Source organism: Dipodomys spectabilis, unplaced genomic scaffold (assembly GCF_019054845.1).
Source record: "Dipodomys spectabilis isolate Male_0828 unplaced genomic scaffold, ASM1905484v1 ptg000365l, whole genome shotgun sequence".
In the NCBI taxonomy this organism is placed as follows: domain Eukaryota; kingdom Metazoa; phylum Chordata; class Mammalia; order Rodentia; family Heteromyidae; genus Dipodomys; species Dipodomys spectabilis.
In genome coordinates this window covers 14,192,791-14,213,551 of record NW_024871042.1, presented here as the reverse complement: position 1 = coordinate 14,213,551, position 20,761 = coordinate 14,192,791, and the positions used below count along the sequence as shown (strand labels likewise).

At 35.9% G+C, this 20,761-nt stretch overlaps 1 protein-coding gene across 1 annotated transcript in view; it reads left to right on the top strand.

Annotated features, from left to right (window-relative positions):
- Stt3b (STT3 oligosaccharyltransferase complex catalytic subunit B) overlaps positions 1 to 20,761 on the top strand; it is a 76,461-nt gene that overhangs the window by 7,892 nt on the left and 47,808 nt on the right. The window contains exon 2 of the mRNA XM_042666572.1: positions 17,714 to 17,822. Within this exon, the coding sequence (XP_042522506.1) occupies positions 17,714 to 17,822 (109 nt within the window). The remainder of the gene's footprint in view (positions 1 to 17,713; positions 17,823 to 20,761) is intronic.

Below are 20,761 nucleotides of genomic sequence, written 5' to 3'. Positions count from 1 at the left end.
GCCTGGGTGCTGAGCTCAACGCTAGCGCTCTACCACTTGAGCCACAGCGCCACTTTGGCTTTTTTCTTTTTGCTTATGTGGTGCTGAGGAATCCAACCCAGGGCCTCAGGCATGCAAGGCAAGCGCTCTACCACTGAGCCACCTTCCCATCCCTCAGCTGTGTTTTCATTAGAGAGAAAGTCCTATTTTGAGAGGTTGTCTGAAAATTGCTACTTCAGAAGATTAGCAGTTGTTTTGGTTTGGTTTTTCTTCTCTCTTCGGTATGTCTGTCTGTATGTATGTATGTATTTTTGAGAAGAGATGTCACTATGTAGCACAGGTTTGTCTTGTACAGAGATCCTGCCTGAGTCTTCAGTGTTAGGATTACAGCATTGTGACAACATATCTAACCCTAGTCAGACATGTTCCAATATTGAAAATGTTGAAAATTAAAGTTTTAATATAACAACTACAACTTTTGTGGTGAAGTTTAATTTGGAATTGATGATGTAAAAATTGCATGCGTGAATTGCCTGTAATAACCATGAAATCAGCTCAAGTATTAAAACTTCATTCTTTTTTGACTTTGTGTTCATTCTTATTGTATAAAAATATCTCTAAACAAACACAATTTGTACATATTAATAAACAACATATTACTTAGCTGATAAGCTAATAAAGTGTCTGGGGATTTTATTTTAATTTTTTTCATGCATACAACTATATTAAGTGTTTTCAAGTAGAGATTTCCCTCCTCCCATGATACTTTTTTTTTCTTTAGTGATAGCTAGATGTCCTTCCAACTTTCAAAAGACCTCAGTTGTGTTTGTTTTTAAATTTAAAATATTGGCAAGTTCTTATTCTCTTCCTCCCTCTCTTCATAGATAATAGCATATGGTACATATTTATCATGTATATACTAATTTTGAAGGTAAAATTCTATACCATTGTACCATTACAGAAATTAAAATGAATAATTTAATACTTAATTAGTACTTGATTTTTAAGTAATACTAAATTTCTAAGTTCTAGTATATACATAACTTAAATTATTGTTTGGTGTGCTAGTTTTGTATTAAGAATATAAAGCCAAGTTGACCAAATACAGTTGATGAAAGGATATTGACTGGTGGAAACTCAATTATTAAAAGAAAGTTAATGTACCATGTATAGTCCAAGCAAAAATAATGGAGTGTAGGATTATTAGAAAGCAGTACTCTTGTAATCTTTGAGATAGCTCTTTGAAATAAGCCTTTGTTATTGTACACATGATATACAGAGGGGTTATAGTGACATAAGTCACTATAACAGTGTTACCTCTCCTTGTTTTCTCCCCATTTTTCCCTCCTAACTTCCTTCACAAATTGTAAAGTTCATTTTCAACCTAGTGTCTAGTGAGTATCCCTGGTACATTTGTTCAATCTTTGTCCCACCATTTCTGTGCTCCCCTTTACCCTCCCCCAAACAGAGAAATTTACATACAAGACAAAAAGAACAGAAACCAAAAATGGCAACAAAGGAGGGAAAAAAAAAACTGAAAAGCAAAATAACAAAAAATTCCTTGTTTCTATTTCTTGGAATTAATTTCAAAAACATCATTTTATATGATCATATATTGAGCCTTTGTGATCCTCTCCTATCTTCTTAATTTAGCATGTACAAGTGTATTTTTTTTTTTTGTCTTACCATTCAGTGTATTTACTTGTAGATGTATAGGCACATTCTGGCTACAACAAATGAGGGAAACCTGTGTTCCTTTGAATCTGACTTAAGTGTTTCAAAGTCTTTCCATTTCCTTACAAATGGGACAATATTCTTTCTGATGGAAGTGTAGAATTTCATTGTGTATATATATCACACTTTCTTGAACAGTTCATCCACTGAGGGGCATCTGGGTTGATTCCACATTTTGGCTATGGTATATACAATGCTGCAATGAACATGGTTGTTGCTTTGTAGCTTTAGTGTGGCCTTAGTGGTGGTCTATTGGATAGATGCCCAGGAATAGAAGGAAGCTCTATGTTCAGTCTTTTGAGGAACGTCCATACTGCGTTCCAGAGTGGTTGAACAAGTTTACATTCCAACCAACAGGGTAATAGCATTCCCTTTTGGCCACATCCTCACTAGTGTTTGTTATTATTATAATGGCCATTCTAACTGGAGTTTGGTAGAATCTCAATGTTGTTTTGATTTGCATGAAGTAAGTCTTAAATTTTAACATAAACAAGAGCAGAGAAAAATATTCTGTAAAGGCTTTTTATTTATAGGTGATAGTGTTTCAGTCTTAATTTTCAATGTTTCAAATGTTGAAAATAGAATAAGGCCCCATAGAGATCATTGCTGAGGCCCTTAGTATATGCTTTCTCAATCCCTCATCTCCCAGCTTTCATAGTAATTAACTAATTGCATCTTGTTTTTTGTAGATAAAGGAACTTTGTATTGCTCAATGATATACAGTAACAATTTAGTTGAGACTTTTGTTCTTTCTGCTCAGTGTTATTGTTAAGATTCATCAATCAAGTTTATCAAGAGTATTAGGGTAATAAAGTTCAGCAGTAATTTAAGTAGGTAAACTTTATATCCACCAGGAGAGATCTGCCTGTTCTTTTCTAAGAAAAAGTTCCTCAGCTGTAAGAAAGAAAAGGAGACAGAAATTGTCTCAAAACTGAGTTCTTAAGATAGAGTCAACCTTGTGTATCTCAGATAACCTTGACAACTATTTTTAAGTACTGCATAGTCAGAAAGATTCAATCTATCAACAGACATCAAGAATAAGAAAGGAAGTAAGGATAGAGAAGAAACCTCATTGTCTTTAAAGAGACACAATAATCTGGTATTTATCCTATTTTATTTTATTTTATTTTTTTTTTGTCGGCCGTGGGGCTTGAACTCCGGGCCTGGGCGCTGTCCCTCAGCTCTTCAGCTCAAGGCGAGCGCTCTACCATTTGAGCTACAGCGCCACTTCCGGTTTTCTGGTGGTTTATTGGAGATAGGAGTCTCACGGTCTTTCCTGCCCGGGCTGGCTTTGAACCGCGATCCTCAGATCTCAGCCTCCTGAGTAGCTAGGATTACAGGCGTGAGCCACCAGCACCCGGCTTGTAGTTTCTCTTTTTTTTAAAAGTAACCAAACAACAACAAACTGTCATCTGTTCCTCATATGTAAAAACTAACTGAAGGAAGAGAATGATTTGGTTGGTAATTATTAAAAGAAGGAAGGAGTACTGAAAGGAGATTTGAGTCGAAGGATTTTAGGAAAACACTAAAAACGTTGATGGATTAGAATTGTAGAGGATGTCAATATCAGATTATGTGTGTGGGGTTTTTGTTGTTACTTGTATAGCTACTGAATCTAGGAGAGCTTATTTTCTGTGTTGTTTTCTTCTGGTAGTTAATGGGTATTGATTTTGTTCTTTGCCATTTCTATATTCCTTTATTGATTTTATAGCTGACTTTCTCTTCAGATAGGATGTAAAGGTAGGATATTAGAAAGACACCTTAAAAAACTGGCCAATGAAAAATTTGATTTGGAGAATTGGTCTTTGTAAGTGTTAGAGTTTATATGGGTACTCGAGAAGAGGACCATGCCATGCAGTATTCAGGCAGAGAGACTTTTATTCCCCCAAACTACTCTCTCCCAAGTTGGAACATGTGGCCCAAGGGGCTAAGCCACTGTCAGGTCAGGGTTTAAGTATGGAAGGGGTGGGGAGAAGGTGGGACAAGGTGAGGGAAGTTGTGGCCAAGCCAGATGTAGATGTGACCTCAGGGCCAAAGACTCTCCAATGGGGGGCATCATGGGGCAGTCCAGGATATGATCTCAGAGAAGGGGGAGGTGACTGCACAGGGCCTGCCTGGACAGACCTTACATTAAGTACTTGAAAAACTTTTAGGGCTTTGAGAATTTGATGTTTCTGTGTTAACAGATGTTTTATTTAGGACATTGGCCAGGTTATGTCATTCTAAGTAGAAAGTTCTTAATTGAATTAATATAAAATCTCTAATATGTATCTACTTACCAGTTAGAATGATTTTGGTCAAATTTGGTGGTATTTTTCTGCTGTGCATTAGTATAGAACTCATTTAAATAAATAATAGTTTTGTTTCTTCAAACTCTCAGTTTAGCCTATTCAGTATTTCTGTAGAATTCAAACTTAAAAAATTAAGCCAAATATTGGAAGAAAGGATATCTACTACCAAAAAATTCCATGTGATACATACCATAACAGGATATATAAATACTTTGGATTTGGTTGTACTCAGATAATGGTCTAACTTAATGATTTAAGCAATTTTAGTACTAGTAGTGTTTCTCTTATATGAATATCCCAAGTGAAGTTACTTTGCTGAAATAATATTAACTGTTAAGAAATAAGACCATGTTTTGTATCCATAGTCCCATCACTGAGGAAGCTGAGGTCAAAGCCACTCTCAAAAACCAAAACACAACAATAAAAAGAAACATGCCAAGTATACTTATTTTTTAAAAAATAAGCTTATTTTCCTTAAGAGGTTAATAGTTTTGTTATTGCCATTATAAAACAATACTACTTAAATTTTGCTGAGGACTACTCAGTTGACTAAGTTAGCTAGAGATGTTGTAAAGATTTTAACACCTGTGAAGTAAAAATACGCAAGCCATTTATTCTTTTCTCATAGGTAAGATAGATTATGGTTACTTGAATTTTCATGCTCATTTTTCCTTTTAATAAATGCAAACAATTTACCATTACTATAGAGAGACATGCAAGATCCTTTAAATTAAGAATATGATTTCTAGTCTTCCTGTAATATTGTATACAGTATTAGGACCATAATACTCAGTGACTACAAAGACAGAACCTCTATCCTTAATAATTATATTTTCTTGGTGCTGGCAAAATTGGTTAACTACATGTAGAAAACTAAAGCTAGATCCTTATATAGCACCCTGCACCAGAATCAACTCCAAATGGATCAAAGACCTTGAAGTCAAAGCAGACACTCTGAAAACATTACAGGATGGAATAGGAGAAACCCTAGGTCTCCTTGGCTCAGGCCGAAATTTTTTGAATAGAGACCCGGAAATACAACAAATCAAAGAAAGGTTGGACAAATGGGATTGCATAAAGTTGCAGAGCTTCTGCAGGGCAAATGACATAGTTAGCAAGATCAATAGAAAGCCCACGGATTGGGAGAAGATCTTTACTAGCCATACAACGGACAAGGGTCTCATATCTAAAATATACTTGGAATTCAAAAAATTAAACCCCCCAACAACAAATCCTCAAAGAAACAACTGCCCAATAAATAAGTGGGCGAAAGACTTAAAGAGAAACTTCTCTGAAGAAGAAAGAAGGATGGCCAATAGACACATGAAGAAATGTTCAACATCCCTAGCCATAAAAGAAATGCAAATCAAAACAACATTGAGATATCACCTCACCCCAGTTAGAACGGCAAAAATCAAGAACTCTAACAACAACAGATGCTGGAGGGGATGTGGACAGAAAGGAACCTTACTTCATTGTTGGTGGGAATGTAAACTTGTTCAACCACTTTGGAAAGCAGTATGGAGGTTCCTCAAAAGACTTCACATAGAACTCCCCTATGACCCAGCAATCCCACTTTTGGGCATTTACCCAAATGTTTACAAACAAGACCACACTAAAGCTACCAGCACAACCATGTGTATTGCAGCATTATTTACCATAGCTAAGATATGGAACCAACCCAGATGCCCCTCAGTAGATGAATGGATCAAGAAAATGTGGTATATATACACAATGGAATTCTATGCCTCCATCAGAAAGAATGACATTGCCCCATTTGTTAGGAAATGGAAAAACTTGGAAAAATTATATTAAGTGAAATAAGCCAGGCCCAAAGAAACATAGGTCCCGTGGTTTCCCTTATTTGCAATATCTAGTATATGTATGAGTCAAGCGGAAAAGGTCAGATAATGTGATGTCAGGAAAATGAACCCTTAGATATGTATTTTAATGTTTTTTTTCTTTCATGCATGTGTTTCTAATGTATTTATAAGATTATCTCTTTGTTGCTTTGTATGTCCCTCCCCCACAGTATAACCCCTGCTTTCACTATATTTGATGTCAGTATAACTTGTGGAGGAGATGGGGAAAAACCAGTTGTTTAAGGATACAGGTGGACCTGTTGCAACAATGAGAAGTACAAGTTGTCATGTCCAAAACGAGCTTTACAACGTCGGTGGGGGGCGGGGGGGAAGGAGGGAAAGGAGAAGGATTAGGATTGGGGGGGAGGGGGGAGGCTGGGAAGGGATGTGAAGGGTAAACCAAAGGAGGAGGCTGCAATGCTTGGTAAGAAATGTACGCATTATCCTGCCCATGTAATTGTAACCCCTCTGTACAGTATGTTCACAAATAAAATTAAATTAAAAAAATTATATTTTCTATTCTGGCAATTTATAGTGGTATAGTAACTGTAATATTTTGATGCACTTTGAATTTGACTATAATGTACATGTATAAATCAGCATTCTAACTCTAATAAAGTTGTTTTAATCTTATTAAAGGAGAATTGGTGAAGAAAGTAGATGATAATGCTTTCCTTTAAAGTAGAACATATCTTAGTCCACACATGGAAATGATTTATGTGAGCATCATTGATTGCAATAATGAGTTGGGAGATGAATGGCTACCTCAGAAAGAACTTTGAAGGAGTTTTAAGTTTTAGTTACATGTGTATTTCTTCCAAGTACAAATAATGCTCAAAGAGTATGCTTCATGTTTTTATGAGTTTCATTGTTAATTTTTTTTGATATGGAAAAAGAAAGCAATAAAAGTAAAATTTACAAGCTAACATTTTAGAAGTAGAATTGAAACTATATTATATATGTCGACATTAAGACTACATTGAATATACATTATTTAGTATACACTAGATTCCTGCAAATGATGACTTTAGGTGGAGTTGGATCCATTTGGTTTCATGGTTTTGTGTGTGTGTGTATGTGTGTGTGTGTGTTTTGCTAGATTGAACCCAAACTTTATAATGCTACACAAGTGTTCTATCACTGAGCTATATCCTAGCTAGCTCCTAGTTTCATGATTCTTGATTTAACTGGATAATTATAGATAATTTAATATACAACTCCAGCAGCACTTTAGGGATCCATCACAGCTTTGACTGATCTTACTTAAACTTTACCATAGAGGTTAAAGGATACTAAAAAAATAATAGACATGAAATAAGTTACTTTCCATTAAAACGTCTTTTTGTTGTTGTTGGTGGTGGTTGTAGGGCTTGAACTCTGGGCCTGGGTACTGTCCCTCAGCTCTTCACCTCAAGGCAAGTGCTCTACCACTTGAGCCACAGTGCCACTTCCAGCTTTCTGGTGGTTTATTGGAGATAAGAGTCTCATGGATTTTTCCTGCCCGGGTTGGCTTTGAACTGCCATCCTCAGCTCAGCCTCCTGAGTAGCTAGGATTACAGGCATGAGCCACCGGTGCTCAGTTCCATTAAAACTCCAGTAGCACCGAGATAAATAAGTATATAAATTGTATTGCAGTGAACATTTGCACTCATTGACACTTAGGACATGTATGTTCTTAATTTTAAGAATTTAATAAGCTTACTAAGTGGAAGTTTAATCATTTTTATTTTATACTAGGCTAAATTTATTGCAGTTTCTGTTTTTGTTTGTGGCTTATTGATCATTACAACAATCATAAATACCTAATAGATATTTTTATTCCTCGCATTTTACATATGTACTGCTTAGTATGTTAGAAGAATGTGGTCTTGCTGATGTCGATGGCTTGAGCTTGTAATCCTAGCTGTTCAAGAGGCTGAAATCTGAGGCATGCAGTTCGAAACCAGCTGGGCAGGAAAGTCCATGAGACTTATCTCCAGTTAATCAGCAAAAAGCCAAAAATGGAAGCCTGGCTCAGTGGTAGAGCACCATCCTTGAGCAAAAAAGGTAATGGACAGTCCCTAGGCTCTGAATTGTGAGTACTGGCAAAAGAAAGGAAGGAAGGAATAAAAAGAAATAATGTGTTCTTGAAGTCAAATAACCTCCAAAGGCCATATTTTGTTATGAAGAACAGTATTTACAAAGGTATACAATTATAAATCTATGTAGTATTTCTGTCAACTTGCATAATTTATCCTTGTTCTGTAAGTCTGAGGCGTGAAAATTTTACAAGTTATATTTCATTTTTGGCCAAAAAGTATGACTTTTTGTTTGTCCTCAGAGTCTGAGGACAGATAATGGTGGATGACTTGTCCAGAGTGATATCACTATTACCAGTAATTCAGCCTCTTTTTCTCCTTAAAGTTTTCCTCTAAATTATTCATTTAGATCATTCATCTAGTATCAGCAAATACATTTCATATTCTGTCTAGATAGCTGAACTAACATCAGTGCTTTTTGTAAGGGCATGCTACAGTTCTCATAATAAAAAAAGCATTTGCTAATATTTGATTTTTCCTACTTCCAGACTTTATCATGGAAATTAAGATTCATGGAAATTAAAATGTGTACCAACATGTTAGGCTTAACTTTGTGTGTAGATGTATGTGAGAGTGTGTGTGTGTCCATATCCTGGAGCTTGAACTCAGGGCCTGGGCACTATCCCTGAGCTATTTGTTTTGTTTTTTTTTTGTATATTTTTATTGTAAAAATGCTGTACAAGGGTTACAGTTACACAAGCAAGGTAATGAGTACATTTCCTATTGAGCATTGTTGCCACCCTGAGCTGTTTTTTGAACTCAAAGTTAATGCCCTGGCATTTGAACCATGGCTCCAGTTAGGCTTTTCGGAGATAAGATTCTCAGACTTTCCTGTGTAGGCTGGCTTCAAACCACAATCTTCATATCTCAGCCTCCTGAGTAATTAGGATTACAGATGTGAATCTTTGGCATCTACCTGTACTAATTATTTTTTTAATTGGCATTTGTATTCATCTGTTTTGTGCTACTAAATGAGAATCCTTGACAGGAGATAATTTATAAAGAGCAGATTTATGTCCTGTGATTCTAGAGACTAGGAAATCCAAGGGTGAAGGGTGCCAGCCTTCTTGGCTACATTATCCTATGTTGGAAGATGTCCGGACAGAGAAAATACATAGATCATACGTATATGCATATCATACGTATGTGCAGAAGGTGAATTTTGTTGTTGTTGTTGTTGATACTGTTGTTGTTTTTTGCCTGTCCTGAGGCTTGAACTTGGGGCCGGGGCACCATCCCTGAACCTCTTTGTACTCAAGACTAGCACTCTACCACTTGAGCTTCAGCGCCACTTCTGCCCTTTTCTGAGTAGTTTACTGGAGATAAGAAACTCACAGCCTTTCCTGCCCTGGCTGGCTTTGAACCGAGATCCTAAGATCTCAGCCTTCCAAATAGCTAGGATTACAGGTATGAGCCACCAGCACCCAGCTGTGAACTTGGTTTTATAACAAACATACTCTACTGATAATAACTTTACTTCATTCATGAGGACAGAGCCCTAATGGGTTGCACTGGGGATTAAATTTCTAACATAAATTTTAGGGGCCACACATTTCAGTTTTCATGTAACTCATTGAGAAAGATTGATCTAAGTGCTTTATGGTAGGTGAGCCTGAAGCCTAATGATGGTATGTCACCTTATTAAAGTCACAGAGCTACAACCAAGATTTACTGGTTTGCAGGGTTTAAGTTTTGTTTTTGTGCTAGTATTGGGGCTTGAACCTTAGAACCTTGTATTCTCACTTGGTTTTACCGCTCACTTCTGAAACTCTACCATTTGAGCCAGGCCTACACTTCTGGCTTTTTACTGATTATTGGAGTCTCTCAAACTTTTCTGCCTGAGTTGACACCAAACTTCAGTCCTCAGATCTTGGCCTCTTTGAGTAGCTAGGATTATAGGCTTGAGCCACCAGCACCTGGCTAAGTATTTTATCATTTTTTGTATGAAAATATAGCTACATTGTAATAACATACTGTTTGTTTGTAACAAGTTTTTTATTTGTCTTGGTGACTAAGCTTAATTGTAAGATTATTAATATGCCTTCCCTTAAGTCTTAAGATGTCTAGAGAAACTTATATACATTGTGTGAATTAGTGTTTGCTTTATTTGACTTTATCCCTTGTTTTTCCCCCTAGATTATTCCCTGAACAATGTTGTTTAGTTGAACTTTGGGCTTGGGCACTGTCCCTGCGCTCTTCAGCTCAAGGTGAGCGCTCTACCACTTACTTGAGCCACCATGCGACTTCTGGTTTTCTGGTGGTTAGTTGGAGATAAGAGTCTCAAGTGCTTTTCTGCCGGGGCTGGCTTTGAATTGTGTTCCTCAGATCTCAGCCTCCTGAGTAGCTAGGATTACAGGCATGAGCCACCAGCACCTGGCCTGTGTAGTTCATTTTTTTTGTGTACATAAAAATTTTTAATCCTCTTACATATTACAAAGTCTGGTATTCATTTTTAATATGTTTTTTATTGTAAAAATAGTGTACAGAGGGGTTACAGTTACATGAGTATGGTAATGAGTACATTTCCTGTCGATTGTTGTTACCTCCTCCTTGGTTTTTCCCCTACCGTCCCTTCTCTCCCCACCTCCCCAAGTCCTCCCTCCTGCCCCCCCCCCCACAAGTTGTACAGTTCCTTTATAACATAGTGTCTTGTACATCTCATTGTTAAAATGGGTCATTTTTAATGTAGTATTTAGTGAGCACCACTACTGCATTTGTTCACCCTTTCTCTCCATTTCTGTGCCCCCCTACCCTTCCAGAAACAGGTAAGTGAACAAACAAGACAAAAAAAAGAAAACAAAAACAAGCCAGGTATTGATGGCTTGTGCCTGTAATCCTACTGAGGAAGCTGAGATCTGAGGATTGCAGTTCAAAGCCAGCCTAGGCAAAAGAATCTCCATGAGACTCTGATCTCCAATGTAACCACTCAAAAACTTGAAATGAAGCTTTGGCTCAAGTGGTAGAGCACTAGCCTTGAGCACAAAGAGGCTCAGAGACAGTGCATAGGCCCTGTGTTCAAGCCATACAATTGACCAAAATAAAAAGAAAAAAACAACAACAAAGAATAAAACCTTGTTTCCATTTCCTGGGGTCCGTTTCAGTAAATACTCTATATGATCAAAAAAGCACATAGGCATTGTGCCTTGAACTTGTATGTGTAACTTTGGTTTGAACTTAGAACTTTGTGTTTGCTAGGCTGGTACTGAACCACTTTAAACACACTTAGCCCTGCTTTTTGTTTTGGAGATGGAGTTTAACAAACTTTATCCAGCTAGCCTCAAACCTTGAGCTCTTTTAAATCTGAGATAGGACTGTTTTGGGTTAGTATGTATTAGGAAGAAGTTATACTGTATGCATTGTAATAGTTTTTTGTTTTTGTTTTTTGTATATCTCTATTCTTTTTCTTTTTCTTTCTTCTTCTTCTTCTTTTTTTTAAAATGTGTTCTGGTTGAACTCTCAGGGCCTGGGAGCACTGGCCTTGAGCTTTACCAGTTGAGCTACAGCTCCACTTCTGTCTTTTTGGTGATTAATTGGAGAGAAATCTCACAGTTCCTGCCCAGAATGGCTTACAGTTGGTTAGTGTCAGATCTCACCTCTTGGGTAGCCAGGATTTACAGTTAAGAGCTACTGGCACCTGGTTTGTATCTCATTTTTAAGTGGGAAGTTTCACAGTAGCTTCAGAAGACTGCAAGACATTTTCAGCCTTTAAACCTTCAGTTTCTCTTATTTTGCTGAGAAGTAGAAACACAAGTACTTTGTCTAAAATACAGTGTGCTTTCTGCTTATGAAGGTGAATTAAATTGCCCCTACCTATTAGTTGTAAGAGTAGTGGTTAGGGAGAGTCATCTTAAGATCCAATTGCAACTTCTTGTGTGTAAATGAGTATATTTATCACTCTGTGTATTTGTAGAAGATTTTTTTAAAATGCATCATTAGTTATTCTTTGCTATTCTTAAACACTGATTTGAAATGTCTGTATTAATGCTAGTTTGGGACATAAAGTCACATGGGTTCTATGTTCTTAAGTTTTAAAACTAGCTGTATGTTGAATGTGTTTACCAAGACAGTGTTCATCCATATTACTTGGTGAGAGTGGGTTTAGGTTGTTTTAATAATCATAGTAAAGTAGATTTTTACCCTGCTCTGTGTATTTAATAATATAGCTGATCATTCTGGCATGCTGTTTGTTTTTGATCCCTTACTAGATGATAGGAATAATAAAAAGTACACTGAAATTCGAGTTTTAGCTTGTGGCCTTAGTTGTGTTGTACTTTTACCTTCCTTGAAGGTAGATATAAAATATGAATTCTACACATGAAATTTCTCAATGGGACTGGAAGGTATAAATAACATGATGTACATGAAAACCTTTAGACTAGTAATTGTCTTTAGGCTAGTAATTGTTATCTAATACTTTAGTTTTTGCTTTTACTTTTGTGCAATTATTTTTACTTATTTCATTTGCTTCTGTTTGACATTACTTGTTTCTTGCTCATTTCTGACATCAATTGTTACTTGCTCATTTCCTTTATTAGTGCTGGTTGCTTTTTTTAAAAAGGGATATATACATATTAACTTGGGTAGTTTTAATCATTGTATGTATAAGAATCTTGAACTATACTTTGCAAACAAGTTCTTAAGAATGTTTGTGTAAAGCTTTTTACAAAATTGATTAATAACAAGTTGTTACTAGTTATGCAGGACTTAACACAGGTTTCTGGCTATGACTAACAACTGTGCCAAAATTGGGAATCTGAGATATCACAATCAGACATATTGAACTTGTGTGTCCTTTTGTTTCCAAAGCAATTTAAGAAAGTGCTTAAGCTTCAAGGTTCAGTGTTGCATCCTAAATACATTTTAAGAGAACTTTGTTAATGGTCTTTGTTTACATGTACTTTAAATATATGTTCTATTGTTTTAAAATACTTGTTTTATTTTTGAAACCTTTTTCAAATGAGAGTTTACATACAAGCCCAATATGTAAACATACAAATAAAGATTACATAAAACAGGGCTGGGATGTAGCTCAGTGGCAAAGCGCTTGCCTAGCAAGTGCAACGTCCTGGGTTTGATCCCCAGTACCAAAAAAGAAAAGACAAAAAAAAAAAAAAGATTACATAAAACAGTTATGTGTTCCCTCAAAAGTAGTTGCAGTAGATCTTTTTGGAATTTCTGCAGTATTGGGGATGGTTTGAATTTTAAGGTTCACAGTACCCAGAAAGTGGTGTAAATAATTACATGCACTGATTGGTATATTTCTATTTGGAATTATATTGTGATCATGCTTAAGTATGTAAGTAGTGGAGTTACAGCTGCCCAGTTCAACTCCCTTGTAGGCTGCTTCATGACTGACTTTAGACAAGTTATATAATCGTCTCTATTCTGTCTACCACAAAGATTTATGCATGATGATTAAATGAAAAATATTCTTAGTGTTAGACCAATGTTAACATTTAAAATAATTATAATAGAATAATATATAATATAATAATAAATATATCATAATATATAAGTACTCAAAATGCAACTTATTACCACTCTTGGGTATCTTTCTGTTCCTTAAACACACTGATTCTTTTATTCAGGGGTTCTTTGCCTACAATAAGCTCCCCTGACACTTTGGTTGGCTACTAGCATTCTGGTTTTTTTTGCCAGGGGTGGGGTGGCAGGGGAGTATGTGTTGGTACTCGGCACTTGAACTCTATTATTTGAACCACACTTGCACTTCCAGGTTTTTATTGGTCAGTTGGAGATAAGATTTCTTGGGTTTATCTGCATGGGCTGTCTTTGAGTAGCTAGGGTTACCAGCCTGGGCCACCAGTTTCCAAGCCCTACTACCAATCGTAAATGTCTCAGAGGTGAGAAAACTTTATAAATTGATTAAAACAGTCTTTACTCACTCCTCCTTTCCTTTTTCCCAATTTTAATGTTTTACTTCTTTGGACTTTTCTTGAGTTTCAGACATTCTTGTTTCAGTCTATAATTCTCTGTGTGCGTGTGTGTCAGTCCTGGGGCTTGTACTCAGGGTCTAAACACTCTCCCTTTGTTTCATTGCGTAAGGTTAGCACTCTTACCACTTCTACTTCTTTCCACTAGCTTTCTGGTGGTTAATTGGAGATCAGTCTCATGGACTTTCCAATCCAGGCTGGCTTCAAACCATCATCTTCAAATCTCAGCCTTCTGAGTAGCTGTGATTACAGGCATGAAACACCAGCATTTTATGGAATTCTGAGGCTTGAAATCAGGGCTTGATGGTTGTCCTTCAGCTGTTTTCATTAAGGCTGACACTCTGCCTCTTGAGTAATGGCTCTACTTCTGTTTTTTACTGGTTACTGGAGATGAAAATGTCTGACTTCCTGCCTGGGATGGCTTTGGAACCATAATCCACAGATCTTAGCCTCCTGAGTAGCTGAGATTACAGGCACTGAGCCTCAGTTATATATTATAACAGTATAGTAATTTGGTTTATGTTTACTGCATTTGAGCTGTAGGAGAACAGAGTACATTTTTCAATGCTCTAATCCCAGTACCTAACAAAAACTTACATAGTAGTTTCTCAAGGAATTTTAAAAATGATTATTTGTTAAAAACAACAAAAAACTGTCTCATTAAGTAGCATTTTTGTAAAAAGTCATCTATAATATATATATTTATATATAACATCAGGTAAGACCTGATCCATAACTTAGAATCTGCGTATCCTCTCTTTCTTCCTTTCTCTTCCTTTCTCTAGTGTTTGAGTACTACTTTTTTTTGCCAACGTGGTCAAAATAATTTTTTAAATATGATGCTATTGTTATTATTAAGGTGTTGTACAGAGGGATTACTAAGTCAGGAGATGAGTACAATTCTTCTTGGGCAACATCACCCCTTCCTTTGCTTTCCTCCAGTTTCCTGCTGCCATCCCTGCTCATAAGTTGTAAAGTTTTCCATTTTCCACATAGTTTCTACTGAATACCATTCCTGCATTTGTTATTGAAGGTGGTACTAAATCTAAGGATGTTCAGGGCCTCTAAGGTGAAATTATACACCTTCTGGAGAGACATTAAAGGAGCAAAACTATTCATGGACTGAATGAAGATTCAGTGTAAAGATGTTAATTTTCCCCAAAATGATTTGTAAAGTAAATGGAATTTTAGTCAAAATCTTGCCAGGTGTTTTGAGAGGAATTGACAGGCCTATTTTAAAGTTAATGTGGAAATGTAAAGGGACAAAAACATAAAGCACTATTAAAAATATTCTCTCAGCCAGGTGTGGCTCATGCCTGTAATCCTAGCTACTCAGAAGGCTAAGATCTGAGCATCACAGTTCAAAACGAGCCCAGGCAAGAAAGTCCATGAGACTTATCTCCAATAAACCACCAGAAAACCGGAAGTGGCGCTCTAGCCCAAGTGGTAGAGTGCTAGCCTTGAGTTGAAGAACTTGAGGGACAGCTCCCAGGCCTAGAGTTCAAGCCCCACGACTACCTCCCCTAGCCCCCCCCCCAAATATATATATTCCCTCAGACATCAAGATTGCTTTAAAGCTGTATTTCTGAAGCTAATATAATCAGCATAAGAATAGGCATAAATACCACTTGAATAAAGTACAAAAAGCAAAAACAAATTCAGACATTAATTAGTCCTATAGTTATATGATAGAGAGATTAAGACGGTTATTTCAATAAATGGAACAATAATAATGAGAGAAAAATTAAAATTGGACCCTCATTTCTCCATACATGTAATAATTCCAAAGATCTAAGTAGCTAAATTATAAGTTGTCATGAAGAACAGAAGATTCTGGGGTAGCAAAGAACTTTTTTTTTAAATCTTTTTTCTTTCCTAATACTTTCTACTTCCTTTCTCTCCTTCCCTCTCTTTCTTTAGAGGCACTGGCCTTCTAGCAAAAGTGATAAATTTAGGTTTTTGTCAATAATTTTTTTAAAAAGAACTATCAGTAGTGAAGAGAGAAGCAATAGAATGAGACAGTTCATAAAATTGGCAAAGTACCCAAGATGTAACAAAAAATACCAAAAACTTAAATCAGCTAAAAAATATGGATAGAACTTTAACACCCAACAACACACTTTTCAGAGAGCTATCTAATGCTGCCAGCATTAAATGGGCTCCCATCAAGAGACCAATTTAACTTGACTTCCTGGAATGTAAAGGTGCTAAGTATTGATGACTCAAACTTATCTTTTTGGGAATGTTAATCAAGTAAATGGTAAATTACATCTTCCAAATACTAGAAAGTACACTGGGATTTGGGTACAGCAGCCCTTAGAAATGTATTGAAGAATGGGTTTGCTGGGTTAAATGGGTAACTGAGGGGATTAATAGTCTTAAGATTTTATGGTAGCAGGGAATTATGTAAATCTGAAAGAATGAAAAGTTTCTATGGAAAGTAGGCATGATATAGGACAGTGTTAGAGGTAGGCTATATGTGGTTTCAACCATATTAAGAAGTAGACATTTGTCAGCTTTAATGTTTGAATAGTTGAATAGAGATTTTTATTTTGAAAGACCTGTGCTATGGTATACAGATTGTCGAAAGATTCACGGTAGTTTTGCTAGATAAAAGCTTGAATTAGAATACTGGTAGCAGATCAGAAAAATGGATATTTTACAGACATTTAGAAGTTAAAATGACAGGTGTGTGATTATTTGTATAGAGGATTTAAGAAGGAACTCAGATCTTGAGTTGTACAAAGGAGTTACAGTTTAATGTGTCCAATTCATGTGTACAGTATCTTGATTAGAGTCACCTCATCATTCTCCCTGCCCTCCCCCCATACCTCTGCTTCCAACTGTATCATTTCCTAATTCTGTGTTCACTTGTATGCATTGAGTACTATGAGTGTATTTGCTACACAAACCCCTTCCTCCAACATCATCATTTCCTACTTCCACTTTCATGTGTTATTGTTGAGTATTATGGCTATATTTGTGCACCATTACTTTTTCCGTTTGTCTATACCCTTTCTTTTAGTTCCCACCACCTAGACTTGATTCCGCTTCCTCATAATGATTTTGTTTAACTGTTAATCGTTCAAAGGAGTTGCCATCATCTGAATATATATATTGAGCCAGTTTGATCATATATATGTATATATGTGTGTGTATATATATGTATATATATGCATTTGATCATATATGTATTTACATCCACGTTTATGTTTTAGGTCTGACATCCATATATGAGAGAAAACATGCACCCTTTGAGCTTGATTTACACAATATGATTTTTTTTCTTCTAGATTCATTCATTCATAATTCTCACATCTCAGCTTCCTGAGTAGCTAGGATTGCAGGCATGATCACAGGCACCCAGCACTAGAATGTTTTGGTTTAGATTTACTGCATTTAAGATTGAGGGATGTGGGATGCTTTACCTTTTTTTTTTTTTTTTCCCTGACTGTCCTTGAACCACAACCCTCCCAATCTTTATCTTCCAAAGTAGCTTAGTATTGATGTTATCTCTTGTCAGTGCTACTTAATCCTTTGAATGTAATGACAAATTCTATGGACCCTTTGATCACTTGTTTAATTCTGGACCCTATATGTTAATTTCATAGGTGTGGACATAGGTGGGAAAGAAGTTGAGTTATTTTAGAGGTATAAACTGATTCTGTTGATATTTTTAATTATTTTAAAATTATTTAAGTAGAATGTAAGAAAAATGTGAAAGATATATTTGTATAGCCATAGAATTTAATATAAAAAAGATAGAAGGATTCCTGTTGAACAACTTTATAGCATTTCTTTTTTTTTTATTTTTCTAGGTTTAACTATAGATCAACACATCACCTTGCATCTCATGGGTTTTATGAATTTTTAAATTGGTTTGATGAAAGAGCATGGTATCCACTAGGAAGAATAGTAGGTGGTACTGTAAGTATATTAACAGTTTATGTTAATTGTAAAGTTTTATAATTATTTAAGTAACTCATTAATTGCAAAGGGGAAATGGCTTCTTCACAACTTTGTATTGTTCATTAATATATTTTCTATTACTGATTATTCAATCCATATCTTCTTGACCTCTTCCCCCATAGTCTGCTTTGTGGTTATGTCCCACTAGCCCCTATTTCTGACATGTGGTAGAGCCTGGATGGGGATCTATTTAAATGCAAGTTGTATGTTTTTACTTTATTCTGTAGCAACTGAAGAAAAACCTTTTTGAAAGGAGATAAGAATTTAGAATAACCAGATAATTATAAAATTCCAGGCTGTAAATCTGCATTCTAGGAAATTGAGAATTGGTTATAGTTCACTGAGAATTGTGTTGTCATAAGATGACATAAGGGAAAATATTTTTAGGATTTGGGATATAAGGAGAATTTTGTAAAAGCCAAAGATAGGGGCGGGTGAGGAAACTTATGTTTTTCATTTTTTTTGGATGAAGTTTACCAGAAGTTTACTCAATTCCATTCAGTTTTTATGAGTAAACTTTTGACTGTATACTATTTCTGTTTTGTTTTTTATTTATTTTCTTTTCCTTTTTTCTTGCATTTATTTTGTTTTCTCTCTGACATCCTAAGATGATTGACTCAGTAATTTCCAATCTATTTCTACTTGTTTTTTGGAAGGGTATATTGGGATTTGAACTCAGGACTTTGATCTTGCTAGGCAGGTACTGTGCTGCCCTTTTTTGCTCTTCTTAGATTTTTTTTTTGTTGGCTATTTTGCCCAGTATTTGGATCTTAAATCCATGGCTTTGCACTTGCTGGGCTTGCTTGCCTCAGGCACTTCAGCCATACTTCCAGCCTATTTTTGCCTTGGTTATTTTTGAGGTAGGGTCTCACTTTATATCCAGGACATCCTAGGCTGAGATCCCCCTATTTGTGCTTTCTTGTGTTGCGGGGGATGACAGATTGTGCCACTGCAACCAGCAGTTGAGATGGTCTTGAGCTTTTTCCTTGGGCTGTCCTCAAATTGTTACCCCTAAATTCTAACTTCAAGTAGCTAGGATTATAGGCTTGAGCCCTAGTCTCTAGCTATCACTTCTCATCTTGAACTCATCCTCAGTAGAGGCCAGTTTTATCTGAGACTAAGTAATATCCTGATATATGGGACAATATTTGTAAAAGTCTTTTTCATTTTTCTTTGTAGGGATCTTTAGATGTTTGACTGGTTTTAGGGTAGTTTTTAGAGCCAAATCAATTTCTTGGCTTAAGGTTATACGTAATATTACAAATTTTAAACCTATGTTTATACATCTCAATGAGTTTATTTTTTTTCCCCTACCGTGTTTCCCAAAGGAAAGCAAAGTTTCTTAACTGCCTTCCTAGGTGGATGAATTAACTTTCTTTTAGTTTTACAAACGGGAGTTGGCTTGTTGGGATTACAGTCTCTGAGCTCTGGAGAAATCCTTGGCCATTTGAGTTTAAATATGCCTTTTTTTGCTTAGAAGCATTTAGTTTTATCATCTGATACTTCTTTGTATTTTGGCTGTTATTTATGTGTCAGCTCAGTCTGTTACATTACATGGATATAATGACTTACCTTGAAAGGTATTTTCTACTTCATTTCCACTTCCATTTTTATTATTATTGATAAAAGTATGCAGTGGGACCTTGTATTAAGTGGAACAAAATTATTACTCTTATTGTCATATAATAGTATTGGGTGTGAACTCAGCCTTGTGCTTGCTAAGCAAGTACTATACTACTTGGTTACTCCGTGAGCACCTTTTTGCATTGCTTATTTGTAGGTGGTGTTCTGCTTTATGCCTGGGCCTTTCTACACTGTGTTCCTTCTGTATATGTTTCCCTTTGTTTCTGGGATGGCAGGTACATTACCATCATGTCCAGCAATTCGTTGAAATGGATCTTGCCAAACTTTGTCATGGCTGGTCTCAAACCATGATTCCCCACTCTTTGCCATCAGAGTAGCTAGGATAATAGGTTGGAGTCACCATATTTAGCAACATTTTCATTTTTAAAGAATAATGTTGAATGACTTTTTAAAATTCTTGTATATTCTTCAATTATTGAATATGCACTTTGTACATGTTACTATTCTGAATGTTGCAAAGTAAGTTCTTGATATTCTGAAGCTTGTATTCTTAGGAATTTTGGGCAGTTCCTACTTAATAATTAGTAAGGATACATAGTATGTCAAATGATGAGTTTTGGAGAAAGTAAAGAATGTGTTAAAAGCTAGAGGAGAGTGGATGTACAGTTTTAAATAGATGAAATTTTAATATTTAATTATGGGGGAAAGTTTAAAAAAGAATCTCGTAGGAATTAACTGAGGATGCAGATGTAAATCCATATTTTAATCACTAAAGAATAGCTCATGAATTATATTAGTATTTGATGTCCTCCTTTAGAATAAGGGTGAGTATAACTGTTACCTAGCCTCTTCTAGTTTAGTATTTCCCTTCTACCTTCAAATACTCAATAAATGATGACATAAAAACATTTAAATCTTCTAAACCTCAAAGTGTCTTTAAATTCACCAACATACTGGTTCTTCTTGGCTACAATTGTTTCATTTTCTAAATGTTGGATTCAAAAGATGGGAAGACTTACAAATTCAGCTTAAATTTTGCATATAACTTATTTTGGGTTTTGTGATTTTTTTTAAAAATTTATTTTATTTTAGTTTTTGGTTGGTAGTGGGGCCTGAACTCTGGGCCTGGGCACTGTCCCTCAGCTCTTGAGTTCAAGGTTAGCTCTCTACCACTTGAGCCACAGCTTCACTTCCGGCCTTTTCTGCTTATGTGATGCTGAGGAATTGAACCCAGGGCCTCATGCATGCAAAGCAAGCATTCTACCACTGAGCCACTTTCCCAGGCCCCCTTCTTTTTGGTTTTTATCTCCCTT